This window comes from Misgurnus anguillicaudatus, chromosome 3 (assembly GCF_027580225.2).
Source record: "Misgurnus anguillicaudatus chromosome 3, ASM2758022v2, whole genome shotgun sequence".
Taxonomy (NCBI): Eukaryota; Metazoa; Chordata; class Actinopteri; order Cypriniformes; family Cobitidae; genus Misgurnus; species Misgurnus anguillicaudatus.
In genome coordinates this window covers 48,565,203-48,587,792 of record NC_073339.2, presented here as the reverse complement: position 1 = coordinate 48,587,792, position 22,590 = coordinate 48,565,203, and the positions used below count along the sequence as shown (strand labels likewise).

At 39.7% G+C, this 22,590-nt stretch overlaps 1 protein-coding gene across 1 annotated transcript; it reads right to left on the bottom strand.

The window, feature by feature from the left end:
• Positions 1-632: 632 nt before the first annotated feature.
• On the bottom strand, positions 633-22,018 carry adamts5 (ADAM metallopeptidase with thrombospondin type 1 motif, 5 (aggrecanase-2)). Its single transcript, XM_055206262.2, has 8 exons — positions 20,716-22,018; positions 12,229-12,361; positions 11,971-12,138; positions 10,585-10,868; positions 7,598-7,781; positions 7,344-7,519; positions 7,028-7,203; positions 633-3,261 (listed from the first exon to the last, which is right to left on the bottom strand). Exons 1-8 carry the CDS (start codon positions 21,739-21,741, stop codon positions 2,628-2,630), a joined length of 2,781 nt encoding a protein of 926 aa, XP_055062237.2. The 5' UTR covers positions 21,742-22,018; the 3' UTR covers positions 633-2,627.
• Between the last annotated feature and the right edge of the window lie 572 nt (positions 22,019-22,590).

The window sequence follows — 22,590 nt, the reverse complement described above, 5'->3', positions numbered from 1 at the left end:
TTTTTCACTACTATGACAGTGAATGGGGCTCACAAACAGTTCACAAATTTATACAGGCTTGTAACAATATGATAGGGAATAAATTACAGAATTTTAATTTTTGGATGAACTATCTCTTTAATGTGCTCTCGTAAGACTCTTGTAAGTCTTTGGATAAAATGTTTTCTGATTTTTGTTGGTTTTAGCTCAATCTTTTTTCAAAAAATACTTTTTAATTTTGTCCTCAAAACTAAGAATCTTTGTCAAATAAAAACAAGGACATACATTAAGACGAGAAAACTATGATAAAGGTTAAGTTTAGACAAGATAAGATTGAGGCCAAACACAACTACACAGATAAGGTGAAGATGAACTACAATAAACAGCGTGACAACTTGCCCCAGCCTCCTCTGTTTACTATTGATGAGATTAAACAGTGCTTTTTGTTGGATCATAGATGCTCTTATGTTCAGATTTTTATTGTTAAGATGAAAGCATATACTGAAGCATGCGGTAGTTAGTGACATGTTTAATAGATGCAGTGATTTGTGATGTCGTGAATATGTCATTTAGTCACAGATTCAACTGAATTGGCTTTTTGATTCATTTGTTGTGAGATGACAATGGCAACAAATAAATCCATAAATGGAAACTATAATATAGCCATTTTTTATATACACAAATATATTTATGAAGATGATTAAAAAACACAAGGAAAATCCTCTTAACAAGGAAATCTTCTGCTCAGTCATGTTTTTAGTTCAATAGTAGTTAAGAGACACAAAATGACCATAACAATAAATAAATTCATCATGTGTTTTCATTTTCACATACCAGTACAAACAATAAATTATAAAATCAGTGCTGTGTGTATTCAGTACAACTGCTGCTTTCCACTGAGATGAGTAAAGACATCACTGCATGAAGCTGACACATACAGAAATCATCAACAAACTTCAGATCACTTTAACCAAAATACTGCCATGAGAGAGAGAGAGATTTGTGTGTTATTATACTACTACGAGTTAAGAGCGGTATATAAATCTAATGTGAGGTTTCACCCACACAGAGATGAAAGTGTTGAGTTCCATCATCTGATGTGAGCACAGGGACGTTTAATTCACTTTGAGTCACATTAAACGACCTCAACACTCTTTATTTTAGCTTTTATTCCTGCATGTCTTTATTTCCTGAAGTTTGTTTGAGAAACGGTGCTGAAGTGAGGTGTGCAACAGGTGAGCAATGATTGAAAAACATCATTGCCATGGTAACCGTGTGATCGGCTGGCGTGATTGCGAGTGTTCAGGACACGTTGTCGTTTTCAAGTACCTCGACTCTTATAGAGAAACCGATGTACAGTCACACTGAGACATACAGACACTTACAAAAAATGTACAGTGATGATACTATGGTACTGTGATGCTATCAGATGGTAATACTATAGTACTTTGATATACAGTAACGTACTGACATTTATTTACCTTGCACTGTAAAAAAATGCAGCATTTTTGTCAAATCAACATATAATTTTACTTTAAGTTAAACAACTTGTTTTTATAAGTTATATTAACTTATCACAGGTCAAAACTTAAAAAAGTAGGTTGAACTGACTTCCAAAACCAAGCATTTTTTAACTTCATGCTGCATTTTTTTACAGTGTGGTATAAGATTACATTTCAAAAGAGTATGGTATTTGTGCCACTGCTTTTGTAAACGTGACCCTGGACCACAAAACCTTTAATCACACGAGTATACTTGTAGAAATAGCCAACAATACTTTGTAAGGGTCAAAATGATCAATTTTTCTTTTATGCCAAAAATCATTAGGATTTAAAGTAAGATCATGTTCCATGAAGATATTTTGTAAATTTTCTACCGTAAATATATCAAAAATATATCTGTCATTAGTAATATGTGTTGCTAAGGTCTTTATTTGGACAACTTTAAAAGCCATTTTCTCAATATTTAGATTTTTGTGCACCCTTAGATTTTCAAATGTATTCAACTATCAGATAATGTATAAATCCCAATTTCAGAAAATTGACCCTTCTGACTTGTTTTGCGGTCCAGGGTCATAAATGGGGTTAATAATAATCACTGCACCCTAATAGGGTGCAATGAAACACACACAAACATACATACACACATGAACAATGTTATCAGATAACCCACAAGACATTCAGATACAAGTCCTGAATAATCATCTTAGATTCTTGAATCGTCGACTTTTACATAATCATTATTTCACACAGCTTGTACTGCTCCTCCAGTCAAAAGTTTATAGTTTGACTTGAATTACTGCGAGACAATGAATGATGCTCATATGACCTGAAACATCTGGATACTGCAGTCCAGTAGCAATATTCACTGCTAAACGGTTGCAGGATTGTCAAAGGGGCGGAGCTACATCGAGCGACCGGTCTGAGCCAAAGCTCTGCGTCCAACACAAATCTGGACGCTAGCAGGAGTCCACAGTGATTGTGTTTAGATCATGAAACAGCATTTATACAAACACAACTGTCAGTCTAAAGGAACCAGCAATGGTTCAGTCATGTTAGGGTTTATGTGCTCCATCTGTCTCTGCTGGACACCTGACGTGGCCAACCAGAAAACAACATCGTTCCTCAGTTTATTTCATCCATGAGTCCTCAACACTTTTTATTCAGGCAGTTTTTGAAAGCCGAGGGTCTGGCGGTGAGCGGGCATCCTTTGGCCAGCTTGTCCTGATGGTCTTTGCATTGCACCGTGCGACTTTGCCAACCCGTATCGCAAGTTCTAGAGCACATCATCCACGGTCCCGTCACCCACCGGGGTCCTGCGATCGTGGTCGACGGAGGCTCTGTCGTCGAAGGAACCTCGGTAGTAAACGTCATGATCTCCTCCGACGACAACGCCGCGGCAGTGGCCGAAGACACGACGAGTGACGTCCGAGGGGGAAGCGGTATTTTACGAGGCATGAAGAAGCTATAGCGGATGTCTAGCGGCTTCTTAGCGTCTGTGGCGAGTATCTGCACCACCAGGCTTTCCTGTAAGGCCCCGGGGCCCATGCTGTGAAGGTACTCGTCTCTCTGACTCCATCCGCTGTAGTTGAGGACGGAGCCATTCAGGGGAATGACCGTCTCTGACGTGGAGATCATAAACTTTCCGTTCAGAAGATATTCTCCACCGGGCCGACGCAGGGCGAGGTAAGCGGTGTAACGTGTCTGGCCTTTAGGTTTATACTGTCGAACCTTCAGGTGTGTCGAGCCCTCGGGCACCTTCACCACATCCGTATAACCCTTACTGTAGAAAACATACAGAGATCAGCACACAACATATATTCACTTCTGTCTTACAGTAATACTCTTAAAACAATAAACCTAGAGATAACAAAATATCTCCTTTCCAGTGATCACTGACCGCCATTTAAGGGATATGATTGGTTTTCAGATATAAACTCTATAGCTCAGATTCTGCTTATGATTATTTGAAGTATCATGTTTATATTCTTTTCAAGAAATAAAAATACACAGAAATGAGACGTACAGTAGAGCTGAGTAAAAAAGATTGATTATCTGATTTTAACCAAGAACTGAAACACAAGAAAAGGAAAACCCAACAAAATTTCAAATAAAAGTTTTTACGCTCACTTGGTTTTTGACTTGTGCGAAAACGAGTAAATGTGAATAATGGGAGTTGGAAATGCATTTGCTAAATAAATTCTGATGTAGTGAACATTAAACCACGTGACCGATCATCTAGCTGTTTCAGCTGACGTTGTCTTTACATACAGTATGGGGCTCATCATAATGCCCTTGCTGTTAGTGCCTGCATCAAAAATTCTGCATTCCTTCTTCTGTGCACAACATTTAGTTTGATAATAACAAGCTGCACTGCTAGTTAATTTATACATTTAAAGTTAATTCGTCTTCATTTTCTAAGCATCCCTTGATTTGTTTACTGTTGGTTACTAGATTACTAATACCACCACCATTCGCTCAAACAACTTGATGAAAACGCACCTAATTCACATTTGATTTTTTTTTGCAAATATTAAAAATATTTGTTTCACGTTTGGATGGAAACCCCACAAATTACAAGTGAGACAAAGGACAAGGCATTATTTAAAACAGGAACTTCTCTGGATTTACAAATTAGTACACAATTGAATGAAATATATCACACTGTGCAAGTGGTTTTTGGACATTTTATTACAAAAATCGTACATATTGCGGCTTTAAGCGTGTGCCCAGAAAGCCACATGTCAAGGCTCAGACAGGGCGTAAATACTGGGCTCACGTTTCCTACATATTTACACAAAAAATTCTTCCAAAAAGCAGCGATTGTCCTTGTAAACGTAGACTGCTGTTTAAATGTGAATAAATCAGAAAGTAAACGCATGTGCTTATGTATATTAGATTTGTGCATTACATGTAGGTCTTAAAAGGTACCCAACAATGAAGACTTGTATGCTTTAATATTTGCCTTCAACTACTAAAATTCATTGATAGAAACACAGTAAATATTTTCATTACTTAAAATGACTTATTTTAACCTATGGAGGCCACCATTATTTCTCGCTTTCTGACATTATTGACGTGTAATGATTGTTGTAAGATATTATATTACTACAGGTATCTTTCATAGTTTTCATGTAAGAATGTAAGTGTTCTTTATTCTTTCTATTTGTGTTATTTTCTGTAAAAGTGCTAAACAGAAGACCTGATGCTGTTTTTTTTAATGAAATGCAGACCAAATATCACCACCTGTCTGTCTGTGTGCATTTATAACTCTCATCTTCTAATTCGCATCATTTTATAATCTACTGATTGAAGACTTGTTTACCGTGTTTACTTCGCTGTAGTGTTAGTAGAATGGGTTTTATTGCAACCATTTGACATCATGTATAGTGATGAAAAACAAAATGGCAGCCTCTGATAACAAAATATTTTTTTTAAGTTTATTAAAACTGTGATATTTGCATTATTTTTATTTTCACATTTATATTGCCAATCCCAGTGTTAATCTATTAAACCATACGTGTGCTTATATAACCAGGGTACCTTTTAAAGTGACAGCACACCAAATTAATTCTATGCCTGCAAAACTAAAATAACAAATCGATATTAGATTTAGTTTAGATAAATCAAATCAAAACCATAAAAAGAAAGAATTGAATTGCAATACCCAGTCCCAGTTTGAAATGTTAACACAGATTATTTGGTTTTAAAAGAATCAGTTTGAGACACTATTGAGAAAATGTGTCAATTTGATCTCCATTAGATCTCAGGAGAAAGAACTGAGATATCAAAGAGATTTTGGGTTGACATGAACATTGTACCCAGAGCCGGCCCAGCCACTAAACGACCATTGCGATTGCAAAGGGCCTCGTGTCCAGCAGAGGGCCCCCTAAAGTCACTTAGCTAGTGGTTGAAAAAAATCATTCATAAAAAATTACATAAAATAAATATAAATATTAATTATTTATTATTATGGCAATGTTAAAAAGGCTGTTACTTGTTATTATAGTTATTATGAAAGTTCGCTAATAAGATCTCTTTCTTGCCTAGATTGATTGACACACAGCATCCAGCACAGCAGCCAATTAGTGCCCGCGATCTATGTGCAGGCGAGCATCCCGCCCACAGAACGCAAAGTTGAGTTGAGCCGGATCGCTGATACAGACGCGAACTTTTGCTGTTGCTTTAAGGACAATTTCTTTAATGTTATGTGTGTTTGTGCATAAATGCGAAGTAAGTGGATCTTATTTGACTTCGGTAATGACCAAACCTGTGTTCTGTTTGACTTCTCTTTCTTATATTTGCCATCATAACGTGAATAGGTTTATTAAGCTTAATAATTAATATTTAAACGGTTTAACATGGTAAATTAATTCTGTTACGCTTATATTTCACGTATGCCATTGTCATTTCTACATATTTATGTCATTGGTGTAATTATAATGTTAAACGTCTGAATTTAAAGTGTTTTATGTGTAAGAGTAAACAAACTCATGCGCATATGCGTGGTAACATGTCCAGACAGCACACCGTTGTTAAACCACCTGCTAGCCTTTGCAAAAGTGTATAATGTCACTGTTCAGTGTTTAATATTTAAACTATAGCAATGCATATGACATACAGTAGCCAGCTTTGTTAGATTAATGTTATGAATGCAATGTTAATTGTTAATCTTCAATTATTAATATTATTTGCAAGTTAATTGTTATTATTCACAAACCTATGTGCCTCTTAAACTCTGCTGTCAATTAGTTTCTTTGATGGTCAATGAAAATCACTTTATCAGTCTTTTTATTCAGCAAGTTCATCAGTGTGTGTTTGTTGCACTGCACTGCCATTCAGTTCAGTCAGTGGCATCATATTTTTCTGTAACTGTTAGACATCAAACATGGAACTCAAATCAAGAACTCGAGGGGGCAGTTTCCCTGACAAGAATTAAACTAGTCCTAGACTAAAATAAAAGTAGGCTAAGAGCTGTCCAAACTGAAAAAAGCTTGCACTGACATATCTTAAAATACACCTGTGCCCTTTGTTTTGCCTCAAAATCCACACAAATAATGTTTTTAGTAAGGCATTTTTGTTAAAATTAGTTATGTTTTCTAATTAAACTAAGGCCGAGTCCTGTCTTAAGATATTCCCTGTCCGGGACCACCCTAAGGTCTTTTATATAATTGTCATTCTGTAGGCTACACGTTGCCACATAAGAACGAAATACGTACTCAGGACCAGCAATGTAAAAAAGATCATTAACATACAGTATACATAGAATAATTAAAACAAAATTTAATAGACACATTAAAAAAAAAATAACATAGTAGATATAATATGTGCAGTATAGTCATAAGGTAGTCGTTGCTTTTCTTTAGGCCTTACTTAAAACGGACCAAATTTTGCTTAGGGCCCCCAAAGGTCTAGGGCCGGCTCTGATTGTACCAATAAAAATAATAAAAGCTGATTGAGGATCAAGTGTCAAATCTGTCAGTCACTTGAATCTATTTTGTCTGTATGTTGTTTGCTTTAAAGTGAAAAGTGTGTTTGTGTTTTCTAACCTCTTCTTAGTGAAATTTCCAGCCACTTTGATACAGCTGTTTTCATCTCCACCACAGATGCCACACTTATCAAACTGAAGTTTAGAGCCAACGATTCCATCACAGCCGGTACGGACACACTTTCCTTTAACACAAACCGAGCTGCTGTACGGCCGGCATTCTGTTCCATCAATCACCTGCACCAAAAGCACACGAAATTACAGCAAACGGGTATGATGTGTTCATTTTTACAGAAGAACATCTCGTATTCTTTAGGTTTACTCTCAAGACAAACGTGTGTGTAGGATATTAATCCGTAATATAAATGTAAACTCACTCTCTGAGAAAACACAACATAGTATCCTGTGCCTTTCGCCCGGCAGGTTAACTTGCAGACGTCTTTCGGCAGAATTCCTGCATATTTTGGTACCCATTCCACAAAAGTCTTCACTCCTTTAGGGTCCGTTTGAGGGCCGTCCCGGAGCGCACACTGTTCCTGTCTGAAACTCTTTTCTAACAAAGACAATAAAATAATAAGGGTAAACCTATATGTTTTACAAACTGTGATTTTACTGTGATGTGATGTCTTACTGGTTGGCGGGCACGGGTTGACGTTACAGGACCTGTAGACGGCTCTCTTTCCCGTGCAGTACCGGCCGTTGTTTCGCGGTGGAGGGTTATTGCAGAGACGCTGTGCAAACTGGACACCGCTGCCACAAGTGCGTGAACACGAACCCCACGAACCCCACGAGCTCCAACTGCCGTGATTAGACGCCTGCCATAAAGAATTACACTTAGAGAGATAAATCTCATGCGATATAAAGCAATAAAAGATTATTAATCTCTTTACTGTCCTAACCAGACACAGATGCAGTCATTGACGTATTTAATAGCATACTACTATTTCAACATGTATACAGTTTGAGATGAACTAATATTATGTGTCATCCTTGTATTCCTGTGTGTACACTGCAAAAAATCACATTCTTACTTATTTATGTATTTTTGTCTTGTTTTCAGTAAAAAAATATCAAAAAATTCCTAAATTAAGATGTATCTTCCCGATGAGCAAAATGAACCAGGAAAAAGCCCCCAGACACAAAATACAACATTCAAGCGAATTCGTGCCTAAAACAAGCAAAAAAATCTGCCCATGGAATAAGAAAAAAAGTAAACTTATTTAAAGAAAACATCTCTTATTACATTGGCAGATTTTTTTGCTAGTTTTAAGCACTAATTTACTTAAAGTTTATATTTTTTGTCTAAAAACTTTTTCCTAGTTCATTTTGCTCATCAAGAAAATACATCCCAACCCAAGAATTTCTAGATATTTTTGCTGATTTTTACTAAGTAAGAAAGTCATTTTTGCAGTGTATACAGAACATATTAGATAACTAATTTAGAAATACCTAACCTATCGGAGTATTAGCATAGTTATTAAGAGTACACAAGTATAGAAAGAGCAGTACAGTTGACATACAGACACAATACTGTATAGCAAATCTGTTCTGATTAAAATGTAGTGTTGCAAAGCTCAGGAATTTTGGAAATATTCCAAGTTCAAAACTTAAGGAATTATAGAAAACAATTTGTCAATTTTGGGTGATTTATAGAAACCGTGTCACATTCAAACATTTGCTTCTTTGACATCTGACTCATCTTTATCCATGTGCCACAATTCTCATTCATCCATTTATAATTTCCATGGAAGATTCCAAAATTCCCCAAATTTTGCAACCCTGTTAAATTGTGATGCACAACATTTCTGCGGTAATTGAGTACAGCTCGCTGAAGAAGAGAAGGGTGAAAAATAAGAGTAACATACAAAGACAACTACAAACATTTCTACTTGAAAATAACCGGTAACAATTAATGAAGTACACAGAATCAAGTATGACTTAAATTTGACACGTACAGTTGATTTATTAACTCATTACTTGTGCTCTTAAAAATCATTAAATGAATAAATCCCATCAGCCCTATAAAGTATTTCCAGCAAGCTCATGGATTCAACAAATAAGAGTTAGACAGACTCACTTTAATGGCATGAAGTGAATGTAGTGGAAAACACACATTTACTGACCTAATGAAGTTTATAAATGACCTGAAGAGAGACTAGCAGTGATGGGAATGTCTGTGACACAACCCAACCACATTTACTTATTATATAAGACAAACAAACACACATACTGGATTTTCTTCAGTGAGACAAAAATAAGTTTCAGTACACATGGAGGAAAATACTCAAGCTGTCCACTGGAGGACAAAGTGTTCCTGTAGCTCAATAGCTGAATAGTATAATGTTGCGTTAGCTCCGCAAAACATCATGGGTGAACACGCATACTGATTAATGCACACATTGAGTGCGTTAACAATAAACAGGTAACTATCAAAAATCTGCTGATTATAGAAACATGTTTACATGCATTTACATGCAAATCAATAAACCAGCTATGCAGAAAACTGCATTCACATGGGATTTGGAGATTTGTCAGGTTTCTCGCAGGCAGTTGGCATCATCACCTATAGTACATAAAATTATTCAAAAAGCCTTAAATCTGTATTTCTTCTTTTGTCTTCAGAACCTGCAAATGTAACATCAGCTTTTATTTTCGCAGTTATCTTCATGTCAACTGCTTGAGTTGAGCACAGATTTTTTGCGTTACTTTGCACTTTTGCGTGTGACGTTTATCTTTTACACACAGATAAATGTGCACATGAACAAAACTGCTAAAAGACGGTTTTTACATGGGTGTTTACATGCAACGCAAAATCAGAGTAATGAGCAAAAAACTACCTGTGCTGATTGTTTTTGCTTATGCAGTTTATGGGCTTTCCCCGTTTAAAGAAAACCGCTTTACGCGTTTACATGACCCCACATGTTATCAGTTTATTAAGCATTATCGACGTAAGACTGTGCATGTAAACGTTCTCATTGTTATTTGTCACTTTAGATAAAAGCGTCTGCCAAATGTATAAGTGTAAATGGATATGAATGTGTTTAATTCAGAGCACATCTGAATCTGTAACTTGCATTACGATGGATATTCCTCAAATATCTCAATTGTGACAGACTGAGATATGGATCAGATTCATGAGATGATAACAATGAGCTGTGAGTTATCAGCAAATAAACAAAAACAAACCAACAGCCTCATGAGGATTATATCAGCCAGCTTTTAAGAGATTCATATCTGCATATAAACCCATAACTATCTGGTGCTTTCAGTCTATAAACTGAAAATGAATTTCCTCATTAATGCTGGTTGGTGTTGACCTAAGCTGGTCTATCTTATGAAACGTGTGCTGTTAAGATGACGATTCAAACAGTGTACAGATACTGCGAGAGAAATCATTCTGAAGAAAAGACAAATGCAAAAATGATTGATATGATGAAGAATATAAGAGTGTGAAACGTGAAACAGATAACTCATGATTTTGTTAACCCGGGGTTTAGAAAAACCCTGAAAAGCCCTAAATAGAAGGTTTGAATGAAGACCCTGAGAAAACATGAAAAGACTTCAGATCAAACAGAAATAAGAGTTAAAGATGATTGTGTTGTAAGACAGTAAATTTACCGAATAATGTTTCTTGCGAGTTTTGTCCACACATTTCCCCTGTAGACAGATTCTTCCCTTGCCGCACGGTGTACCTTCAACAGCTGGGAGTTTCTTGGTCAGACAAACCATCTGACCTTTCCTCATCACAGCACACCACAGGCGGGCGCACACGTCCATGCCCGGACACATGGTGTACTCCGGTCCGAAAGCTAAACGACACTGAAGTGCGGCATCGTAACTCTGACCGGGCAGCTCTTCTGGACCCAACAGAGGTTGGCGAGGTGAATCCAACAAACACTCGGCTACAACAACACACAAACCACAGCTTCAGTGTCAACATATTTATAAGTAAGGAATAATTGACGACGGGCCGTTGAATTATAAGAAAATAATGCATTATTTTCAAATAATTCAAAGGAACAGAGTCAATTATTCCGCTTATACCCCGGTGACTACAAACATTGCTCTGGTGCCTATTTTTAAGACATTTTAAAGGTTAGGTGCGGTTATTGAAAAATAATCAACACCCATGGAACATGTCTCAACCAATCAGAATAAAGCATTCAACAGACCCGTGGTATAGACGGTTTCAGCAGTAACAACATAAACAAGCAGCTTTCGTGGTCGTCACGTAACTTCCGGTAAACTCCGCTAAGAATAAATAACAACAAAGTATTTTAATTAAACGTAGTTTATTTATATAACAAGCAAAATAAATGTAGATTACCTAGGAAACCAAAACATTTGTTATTTTTGACGATGTATTTGTTCAAGAGTTTAGTTTAGCAACTAGTCAGAGCATTAAACAAACTGAAACCGGAAGTAAAGTTCGGACCAGACGCATATCGCGCCACCAGATGTGCATCCGATGAAACCGTCTATAAAGTGTTTTATAAAATGGTTAGTTCCAGTTCTTGATTTTGATTGGTCAATAGCTAGGGTTTATTTATAATAAAACACCCCTATGACTGTTGTACTTAAATATTCTGTGTATCAATGTGCAGCACCCTTAGCAATGTGAATCAGGGACTATTTTATTCAGCAGAAAGAAAACTTTGAGTGATTTTACTTCATGAAAGTTGCATTGAGATTTTCTTTGCTTTAATATTTATATTGTGTGGTAAGCCTTTCATAAAACTAGTAAGATACTCGAGGCTGTGCTTATCGTGTAGAAATCACCAATGCTTGAAATTTAGTTTTATTTTCACAATATTTCTCACAGCATTTGGGGTAAAATAACACAATGTCAGACGAGCAATATCTATAAACACCAATAATAAAACTATAAACATTACAGATTAATGTTAGAAACAACATTATATTAGTGAAAAGATCCTGCAGGGACTGTCCGTTATGCTTTTAATTGACAAGAAAATATGTTTTGTTAACAGAATCATTTCTCACCGTTGCCGTCATCGAAGAAGTCTGTGATCGTGGCCGACGTACAGCGGCTCCAGGGTTTGGAGGCATCGATGGATGTCAGGATTGACGACATGAGACGTTTATCCTCGGTGGAGCCGAAGCGTTCTTCGCAGAACTTCGAGTCGTCGTGAGACAGACCCAGCAGATGCCCTGAACGTACGCACAGGAAGTGATGTCATAAATGTTGTGTGAGTGTGGATTAAATCTTCATGCGTGAATGCAGCTTGATGTGATGAATACCGATTTCGTGCGCCACGGTGAACGCCGCGTGAAGTCCGTCGTCCTCGATGACGGCACAGCTCCTCTCTGGAGAACACACGGTACCCACGTCAGCCATCCCGAGAGTGTCGCATGAATGATGTCCACACAGATCCTGCACACATCACATACACACATACACACACACTTATCAGATATCAAATTATTTCATTATGATGAAAGATTATGAAAAGCAACTGGCACAATTATGTCCACTGACTGTATATATAGTTTCAGCAATTAGCATCTTTTCCTCTTCCTGTTTTGGGGGTTGTAGAGGAAGCAGTGATCAATAAAGACTCATGTAAAACCCCTGAGAGACAATGTTACACAAGAGTTTGGTTTATTCAATGACAAAACCCTGAGGAGGCCGACTGGAAGTCATTTATTTCCAATGACACTGGACTCATTTGAACTGTTGGTGAGGCCACATGATTACTTTTCTGTGATTTTATATACAATTATATACAAAATACATCAAGAACGTTTTAAGAAGCAACAGTAAATGAATTTCCATACAGGTTCAAATGAACACACACATACATGTAACCTGTTTTTATGTTTACTGTCAAATGGCACTGAGCCATAATCTAACAGACACACAAATGCTCATATTTCTCAAAGACTCTCACAGCTAAACACACACAGACACAAAGACAGGTTGATTTTTCACAGAAGTGTTGATGACAGCCGTTCTGTGTGTTTACTCATTTAAAGAGGATGAAAAGAGTCTGGGTTCTGATGCCAAACAGCTCACGAGCCACATGAAAGAAAGAGCGTTTTAAAACCGACGGGCCCTCGAGACCGCCTGCTTTTGAAAAAGCAACATTCTGCTCAGTCGTCTATATGTGTTCAGCTCATGAGCTCAGAGGAACGCATGTGTAATGATGAAAGAAGCTGGCCAGCGGGTTACAAGCTTACCCAACAGCTCGATCTACAGAACCAATGAACACAGATGAAAAAAACGTATACACATCATCAAATCATGGGATTGTCCAAAAGAGGAGAGATGTTACTCTTGTGATCAGATGAACTGTGTAACTATACCTCTACATCTAAAAGTGTCCGGAAGTCATTCATTTTCAATGAGAGCCGGTGGCGAGCTCCAGCGCGTCATGGACACTGTGAGCGTCGAGGAGAGTTGAAATCAGCTCAACTTTATGGTAATGAGCTATGACGCAGTTTGGTGGAAACCTTCTTTTGAGAGATTTTCAGAGAATGCATTTGTGCATCAGAGCGTCCACTACACTTTTTTTATAGCATTGTTGGCAGGGCAGCCTGAAAGCCGTGCGTGAAATTCTAGTCATTCGAGACATTCACGCGGAAATTCGCAGCATGGGAGGACTTCTGCAACTCTGCTGAGACATCGCTCACTTCCTGTAATCACGTCACTGCTACCACAAGGTCCTGATTGGTTACGCGGCGCGGAAATCCGGCAAAGTTCAGATTTTTCAATGTTCAATTCGTTCCGCGTCATTAGCGCCGTGCCTACCGCGCGTACCGCGAGGCAGGATGCCTAATCGCGTCTTTGCATTGACTTAACATGTAAATCACCCATGCTTGCACCCTCTACCATGGCTGGTGTAAACGCAGCATTGAGTGAGAAACAGAAAGAGATAAGAGTTAAGCTGCATTCAGGCTAGCGGCGACTAGCAGTAGCAGAGCGACGCAATCTCATTAGTCCCTTTCACACATACAGTCTTTACTGGTAATTTACTGGTAAATTGCCGTTAACATGGCATGTGTGAACAGAACCTTTCCGGTAAATCAGTGCTCCCAATTTACCAGTAAGACAGGTTGTAAGATTACCAGTAATTTACCGGTAAACGCAGTGTGTGAACGAAAATTATAGGATTACCGGCATTTAGAACGGACGACGTCAGACCGTGCTGACAGCTTCGGGCCAATAATAGCGTTTTAATACAGATGACGCGTTTACCCACGCACTGTTTACTGACGTTTCCACACATATGCTGCTTGAAAGTTGAGCACACCTGAAGTTTACGTCCACATTTCTTCACCAAAGTTGTTTAAAACAGCTTACCGCCGAATTGCCGACGTCCTTAAAACGCCCTCTGTGAAGCCTAAAGTGCAAACAGTACTGTTGTTTAAAACGCATTTTCGGTTTGACGTCGTCTCATTCAATGTTGTTTGGTCATGAGCAACTTCGCGACTGTTTACCACATACGTGAAAACAACAAAATACGGACCGTGGATATGAACGACGTGGATTGTTTACAAATACAACACTGAGCTCGCCGCGTGCTACAGGTACTTCCGCTTTCTCAACGAATTTACCGGTATTTTGATACTGATGTGTGAATGATGTCTTACTGGTAAAATAACGGAACGCCAAAATGTTGAACAGCACATTTTTGTATTTACTGGTAAATTCATTCTGGTAAATTCATGGTAATTTACCAGAATTACTGTGTGGAAGAGGCTATTGATTTCAATGGAAGCTTGGCGACTTCCGGCGACACGAGCGACAGTGACCGTTGGTGACTGGATGGACAAAGTTGAGAAAAGTTTAACTTTATGCAAATTATGAGCGCTTTTGGGAGCAACTGCCAATGAGAATGAAGCAGTGGAGGTCACGTCATCCGTTTCTCGTCAGTTACTGGAGTGGATGTTACTTATTTGTTTATTGCAACCAGATTTAGAAACACCTTTTTTAAAAGGGACGAGCGACACACAACGACAAAGTCGCTTTTAATGTGAATGTACCTTAAGTGTGTGGAAAGGTAAGTGAGAGAGAGAGAGAGACAGAGGGTGTGTACAAAGAGAGAGAGAGAGATACAGAGTAAAAAAGAGTGAGTGTGACAGAGAGAGTAAATAAGAGAGAGAGAAAGAGTAAGAGAGAGAGAGAGAGATCGATGAACATGGCATGGACAGGTACCCTTCAAAACTCCTACTCAAGAATACCATGGAAAAACATTGGGCAAAAGAAAGTGTTTGAAATATTGCATTTTAGTGAATGAATGATGAAAACATACACAAGATTCCTGACAGCTCCTGGGTCACATCAGAACATCTAACTCACACGCAAACACACACACACACACGGGAATGTTTATATGCTCATGGCTCTCACACTTGGCAAGGGGTTTGAGCAAACATGTCGAGTGCAGACAGACAGGAAGACAAGCGGTAGGTGGAGAAGACTCTGGATATTTGATTCTAGGTGTGACGGGCCCAAGAACGCCGCAAGCTTCTGTCAGCTGGTTCTGATTTATGGGGCGTTCCAGGGCCAAGCATATGGTCTGGGTTATTCTTTAAACTGATCTGAGGTCTGTTTACAGAGCACAACATCAGTGAAGGGCTTCTGCACTCTTTGGACCTACAAAATATTAATCCTCTAATGTGAACAGGGCTGGGCAATACAACCAAACATTCCTACAGTTCTCAGCCATTTATTGTATTCCTCTGAAACGGCTTTAAATGTTGATTTGTATCTTGTAGAAGCATCATTTGAAGATTGTTGCAAAGTAGATTCTAATCTCTACGTCCACACGAACACGGAAAACCCCGGTATGAAGCGTTGTCAAGAGCATGCCAAACCAACAGATGGTGATACACTGAGGAAAATAAGTATTTAAACTCCCTGCTATTTTGCAAGTTCTCCCAGTTAGAAATCATGGAGTAGTCTGAAATTGTCATCGTAGGTGCATGTCCACTGTGAGAGACATAATCTAAATAACATAATCCAGAAATCACAATGTATGATTTTTTTAACTATTTATTTGTATGATACAGCTGCAAATAAGTATTTGAACACCTGTCTATCAGCTGGAATTCTGCCCCTCAAAGACCTGTTAGTCTGCCTTTAAAATGTCCACCTCCACTCCATTTATTATCCGAAATTAGATGCACCTGTTGGCTGCATAAAGACACCTGTCCACCCCATACAATCAGTAAGAATCCAACTACTAACATGGCCAAGAACAAAGAGCTGTCCAAAGACACTAGAGACAAAATTGTACACCTCAACATTGGCCCATATTAAGTTTGCCAATGACCATTTGGATGATCCAGAGGAGTCATGGGAGAAAGTCATGTGGTCAGATGAGACCAAAATATAACTTTTTGGTCATTATTCCACTAAACGTGTTTGTAGGAAGAAGAATGATGAGTACCATCCCAAGAACACCATCCATACTGTGAAGCATGGGGGATGTAACATCATGCTTTGGGGGTGTTTTTCTGCACATGGGACAGGGCGACTGCACTGTATTAAGGAGAGGATGACCGGGGCCATGTATTGCAAGATTTTGGGGGAAACCTCCTTCCCTCAGTTAGAGCATTGAAGATGGATCGAGACTGGGTCTTCCAACATGACAATGACCAGAACCACACAACCAGGATAACCAAGGAGTGTCTCTGTAAGAAGCATATCAAGGTTCTGGCGTGGCCTAGACAGTCTCCAGACCTAAACCCAATAGAGAATCTTTGGAGGGAGCTCAAACTCTGTGTTTCTCAGCAACAGGCCATAAACCTGACTGATCTAGAGAAGATCTGTGTGGAGGAATGGGCCAAAATCCCTCCTGCAGTGTGTGCAAACCTGGTGAAAAACTACAGGGAACGTTTGACCTCAAACAAAGGCTACTGTACCAAATATTAACATTGACTTTCTCAGGTGTTCAAATACTTATTTGCAGCTGTATCATACAAATAAATAGTTTAAAAAATCATACATTGTGATTTCTGGATTTTTTTTAGATTATGTCTCTCACAGTCGACATGCAACTATGATGACAATTTCAGACCCCTCCATGATTTCTAAGTGGGAGAACTTGCAAAATAGCAGGGTGTTCAAATACTTTTTCTCACTGTATATCCCTAACGTAATGCCATGTTGGACAACCAGAAACCATTACAGAGTCTCGTCTCGGGACAAACAATGACATCTAATCTTCGGTTTCACCGGCTACAAAACAGCGATGCAACAGTTTCTGAAATGTTATGTTTATGTGTGGACAGGGCCTAAATGTTAAAACATGAAATAACACAAAGTGAAAATATCACTTAAATAATCATGACGTTCTGTGTCAGGCCTGTCAACAGGGTGGGGACAAATGTGAACTTCCTCCTGGCACTTAACAATGTCTTAACACTTTTACTAAAGCAATTTAAAACACATGCATGATGTACTACACAGAGTTTGCTGTGGATATTGTGTGATGATGCAGAAGAATCTGTTGTAAACTGATTTCTAAGACATGACAGATACATCACGCAATGCTAACGTCAAAACTGAACAAATCCAGCTCCTCATGTCAAAAACAAATTCTTCATCCTACCGAGCGACTCCAGAGAGGCCGGAATCAATCCTAGACCGATGCTACCCAACGCTGGCACCAAGCGAAAGGATTTCAGACACTGGGGCGTATAGATGGATAGATCCAGAATGTCTGTGAGATTTTCAGTGAACTGTTAACATATAGCCGTCGCCGTGCAGGATGTGTGAAATGTCCCAGCGCGTTACAACTAATAAACAGGGGGCGGATGGAGGTGAATGTGTGCAGAAAAACCCTTCATAACTTTTGGATTCCAAAACAGACATCTGAATGTTTGCAATCACAAAGTTCTGACAAGAGGAGAAAAACTAAGATGCTCAGATAAAAACTAATCTCTAGACAATGTTGCACGATCCAACAGCACGTCATAACACAAACTCCCATGAGAAGAGAATAGTCTGATGATAAAGTCTGTCTACGGACACATGATTTATTGTCTGTCGTGGTCTCGGTGCAGTCACGTGTCTATCGTCTCTGTCTGATGTAATCAGACATTCACTCATAATCCTATCTGCTCTCAATGTAGCTCTTGTTTCAGTATTCTGTGGTATGCATTGAGCTGCATGGACGAATCCACACGCCTGAACTCATTCTGAGGAAAAAATGCCTTGATTATTTGTAACAAGGTTCTTACTGTATTCTAATTACGTGAAAACGTTTGTTTGGTTGAAACGACGAATGCTCAAACAAAAAACATCTTTCATAAATATGAAATTAAAGGCTGAAAAGTACAGCACAGAGCATACCTGTCAACATTACGATTTGGAAATAAGGGAAATTTCCCGAAACTTAACACACCCCTGTTTTCATTACTATGCAAGGGAATGATGCATAAACCTTGTATCATTTTTTTGCATCTGCAAGAGACTTGTTATATTACACATAGGATAGGTCACACACGTTGCATTCCTTAACACCTTCTGGAATGCTAAAGGTTCAACCTCCCTCGGGAAGCTTTTCTTCTTGTTTCATTGGTGGGTGTCGTTTGAGTGATATATTAAAGATATACTGCAGTCTGCTTTACTGGAGGTGAATGTAGCAAACATCAAATATGGCCAGTAGTAAAAATACAGGAATTATTTAAACGAGATGATGGCGGGATTGAATAGTAAAATATGAGGAAATCCCAGGAAAACTGTAGGGTTGACAGCTATTGCACAGAGGAGGCCGATTTCTCTCATACCAGAGAAAACACTGATGGGTCTAAAATCTGAAAGCACGACCTGACCCACCTCTATGTTTGAGATGTTTTGGTAGCATGACTTTCCCATGCATAATCCTAATAGAAATCAATGGAATCAAAGCGTTTTCTGATGGAGCATGCTCTCCTGAAACCTTCATATAACAGAAATTATATTCATATGGAATTGGATCTGTTATTGTTGCAGTCCATCTGTCCAAATAAAGATGATTGAAACTTTGACATAAGTAGATGTAACCTGCAAATGAGAGAATTCTGTTATTATTTCACCAAACCTGTATGCAGTTATTTTATTTCTGCACTGTATTTGGTTACAACACACAGAATAACCAAAACCATAAATTCTTCAGAAAATCTTGTTTTTTTGTTCCACAGAACAGAAAGTCACACGGACTTAAAACAACACAAAGTCAAGTTTATCTTTTGTGGCTGAAGTATTCCTTTAGTCTCTCATTAAACTACTTCAAATCAGTTCATAAAGAGAAAGTTTTGGACATCAGCTAAAAGGAATTGATGCCTCAGTGTTTGTGCCACAGCTGTGAAGCTCTCAGTGGGCGTTTGTGAGCTTTTTTGCCCATCATGGACTGTTGACATGGTACTTCCCAACCACACACACACACACTGAACTCCGCTGGAGGAAAGAGGCTGCTGGCATCAACCCATATGTGCCAGTCCAGGGACCTCTTTCTCTGCCAGGAGACGTTCCTCTCAGTGGAATTTGGAGTGGTGATCCTTACTAAGGGGAAACAACGTCAGCATCACTTACAGCAGAGCCAAGAGAAGACACAAGGAATGGATCCGGTTCGAGGTATTCCAGACCAGGGATTTAATCATTTCTATACTTGGCTATTTATGACCTCTTTACAATTCCAATTCTATTATCAATTCAAAAATAATTCAATAAATATGTATAGTAGCAAATAAGTGCAATCTGTGTTTGTTTCTAGGTTTTTACACATGCACATTTTCAAATTGAATTAACTTTGAAACATAAATGAAAAGCTGCTTCAGAACCCTTTTCAGAACCAAACCAATTGTCATGTAAACGATGCTAAAGGACCACTAGGTTTCCCGATTCCCAACCCTAGTATGGAATTCAGCCCTACTGACTGAGACCTCGCATGACATAAACCACAAGACTCGTCAGGAAATATGACAAGCTCAAAAACCACAAGTGAGGAGACTGAGGGAGGCCTGGCGCTCTTTACTCCACTGTGGACTTTTGTGGTGGTAAACGAGTGTGGTCTCAGCTAGTGGATGGATTTCAAATGGGAGATCTGTTTATTTTCCTCACAGCTCCAAGTACTCCACAGAGAGAGAGAGAGAGAGAGAGAGAGAGAGAGAGAGAGAGAGAGAGAGAGAGAGAGAGAGCAGTGGGACTCAGATACAGTATCTGATCATCTAAACCATCAGCTGATTTAAACAGTGTATTGCATGAGGAATGTGCAGGGACAGCACATGAGGTCGCACACCCACACACACAGACACACTATAGACTACAGGATTCCGGGAGGAGCTCTCCAAAGTCTCCTGCCTAAAAAAACAGTAACAAAGGAAATCAGTTTGAATGTGGAACAGGAAGGGTGAGAGATTGATGTTCCCACAGCAGTTAAACACATGATCATACAACCTGATTGATTACCAGATTCATATAACTTGGTATTTACATGGTACTCATAAAGAAAATGTTGGATTCTCCTTTATTTGTAAGACACTTTTGATAGATGTATCTCATAAATGAAAAAAAGTAAATGTACTGGAAAGTTGACCACTGTACAAATATTCTTCAGCAGCTCAAATGACAAAGTACTAGCAAAACGCAAAGGTCATTGGTTCGATTCCAAATTGCACACATGCTAGTTTAAAAATACAAGACCACAAAATGCGCCACCCAATTCTTGATCATGCACAGCGCAAAGTGCGCAAAGGCTGCAGCGCGTCTGACGCACGTGTGTCCGTTTGTTTGTTTACCTGCCTGGTGAAGAGGATGGCCGCGTCATGGTGATGGTGGTGGTCGTCATCTAACGGGTTCTGCTGGTTTTGCCACTTACAGAAACTCTTGAGCGTTGCGGCGGCGTTTTTGGACACTTCAATGCCTTTCTCACCCTCTGCCAGAACCACGACCTTCACCACAGACAGACGGATGGGGTTTTCGATGCTGGCGTGACCGTACAGTTTGGACGCGATGGACGCGAGCGTCAACAGGTAGTGATGGAGGTCCTTCCCGTATTTTTTCGTCATGGTATCATCCGCGACCAGCAGGAGCTCCACGGTCCGGGCGCGAGACATGGACCTCTTGCGCCTCATCGTCCGCCTCGCATCCGACTTGATAAACTTTGTCCACCAAGTTCTTCCGCGCGCATCCTCATCCAGCTGCAGGTTCCCCCGCATCCCTCGAGATCCCCGCGTGCGCTTTGGTCTTTTCCCGTCACGCGTGCCGCAGCTGTGCAACTCGGGCATCGCTTTGAAAGTGAAGCGTTCGCGCGTGTAATAGTGAAGAGCGCGCGTCGCGTCAGCATCCTCAACGATGCGCAAGTCATTCTCGTGTCCCGACGCCCGTATGAGAGGTGTGATCGTGTACCGCGCGTGATCAATGGCAAAAAATCCCTGAAGTCCCCCGCCGCACAAACTAAACACCGCAAGAGACTCCGCGTTTGTGTTCACGGTTCCGCGGTAAGCGCATTCCAGGCGCAGCGGCGCCGAGTCCTGGCTTGCGTTCAGCAGCGCGGCCACGCTGGGACTGAAGTGACGCGACAGTAACGACTCATCCCGTTCCATATCCAACTGAAAACGCCTGCCGTCCAGGTACAAAAGATAACCAGCTTTACCTCCGCCGTGATAAATCCGATCCACAGCACGCACGACGCCGCTGCTCCGGTGGGCAGGTGTGCGCAGAGACGCGCTGGCAGGTGTAGAGAACGCTCCGAACGCAACACCACCAGATGCGCGTAACGAAGCGCACAGAGTGCAACACAACCAAACAATCCTCCACATCATTCCATCCGATGCAGAAATGAAGTTCACTTTAGTCCAAGACTTTTGGAGACGTAAATCCAAATGAAAGAATTAAGATGAATTTAAGGAACAGAGCCGAACCGGTCCATTTATCCGCGTGCGCATCTTCTGCTCCAAACTCTGAGGATACACGAGGAAGTGAAATGTACAAGAGAGAGGAGCGGGAACTAAAGTGAACTTGCAGAACAAAACACAAAGTTTCCTCTTAAAAGCACCACAGAGAGAGGGAGAGAGAGACAGACAGACACAGGGGAGAGAAAGAGAGAGAGAGAGAGAGAGAGAGACAGAGAGTCCTGCCCCTTTGCGCTCTCTTACCAGCCTCCTCCTCTCTCATTCTTTATTAACTCTCTCTGTCTCTCTCTCTCTCTCTCTCTCTCGGAATCAGAGTCCAGTGCTGAAAACCGCCGGTCCCTCAGTGCGCGTTCATGCGTCCGACTGCAGCTGGAACACGATGCCGTGGTCTCGTGTTGCGTTATTAAAAGGCTGTTCAGGACAGGTCATTATATTTTCATCTGTACAGAAATGAGTGCTGCATTACTGTTTATGATGCTTAACATTGCAAATACATTAAAATAACAATGACAGTGCTACAACATCACATAGCCTACTTGATTATGTGCATATTTTCATTCATTTTACAAAAATAACTGGGAGATCAAAAAGTACACATCTTTACATAGATGACAAAGTAAAGAACTAAAGAACGCAGTCTCTGTTAAAATCTCATTAACACATAAACCCAAACTATGAAGAGTTCTGATACAGTTACTGTACATATGATTGCACACAACCCATAAAGATCAACTCTTACATTAATTACACCTTTAAGTG

Coding starts and splice junctions, on each gene's coding strand:
- adamts5 (XM_055206262.2), bottom strand. CDS start 21,741: ATGATGTGGAGGATTGTTTGGTTGTGTTGCACTCTGTGCGCTTCGTTA. Junction 7,782..10,584: donor CTCGCAAGAAACATTATTCG/GTAAATTTACTG, acceptor TCTTTATGGCAG/GCGTCTAATCACGGCAGTTG. Junction 3,262..7,027: donor GGAAATTTCACTAAGAAGAG/GTTAGAAAACAC, acceptor TGTTTTCTACAG/TAAGGGTTATACGGATGTGG.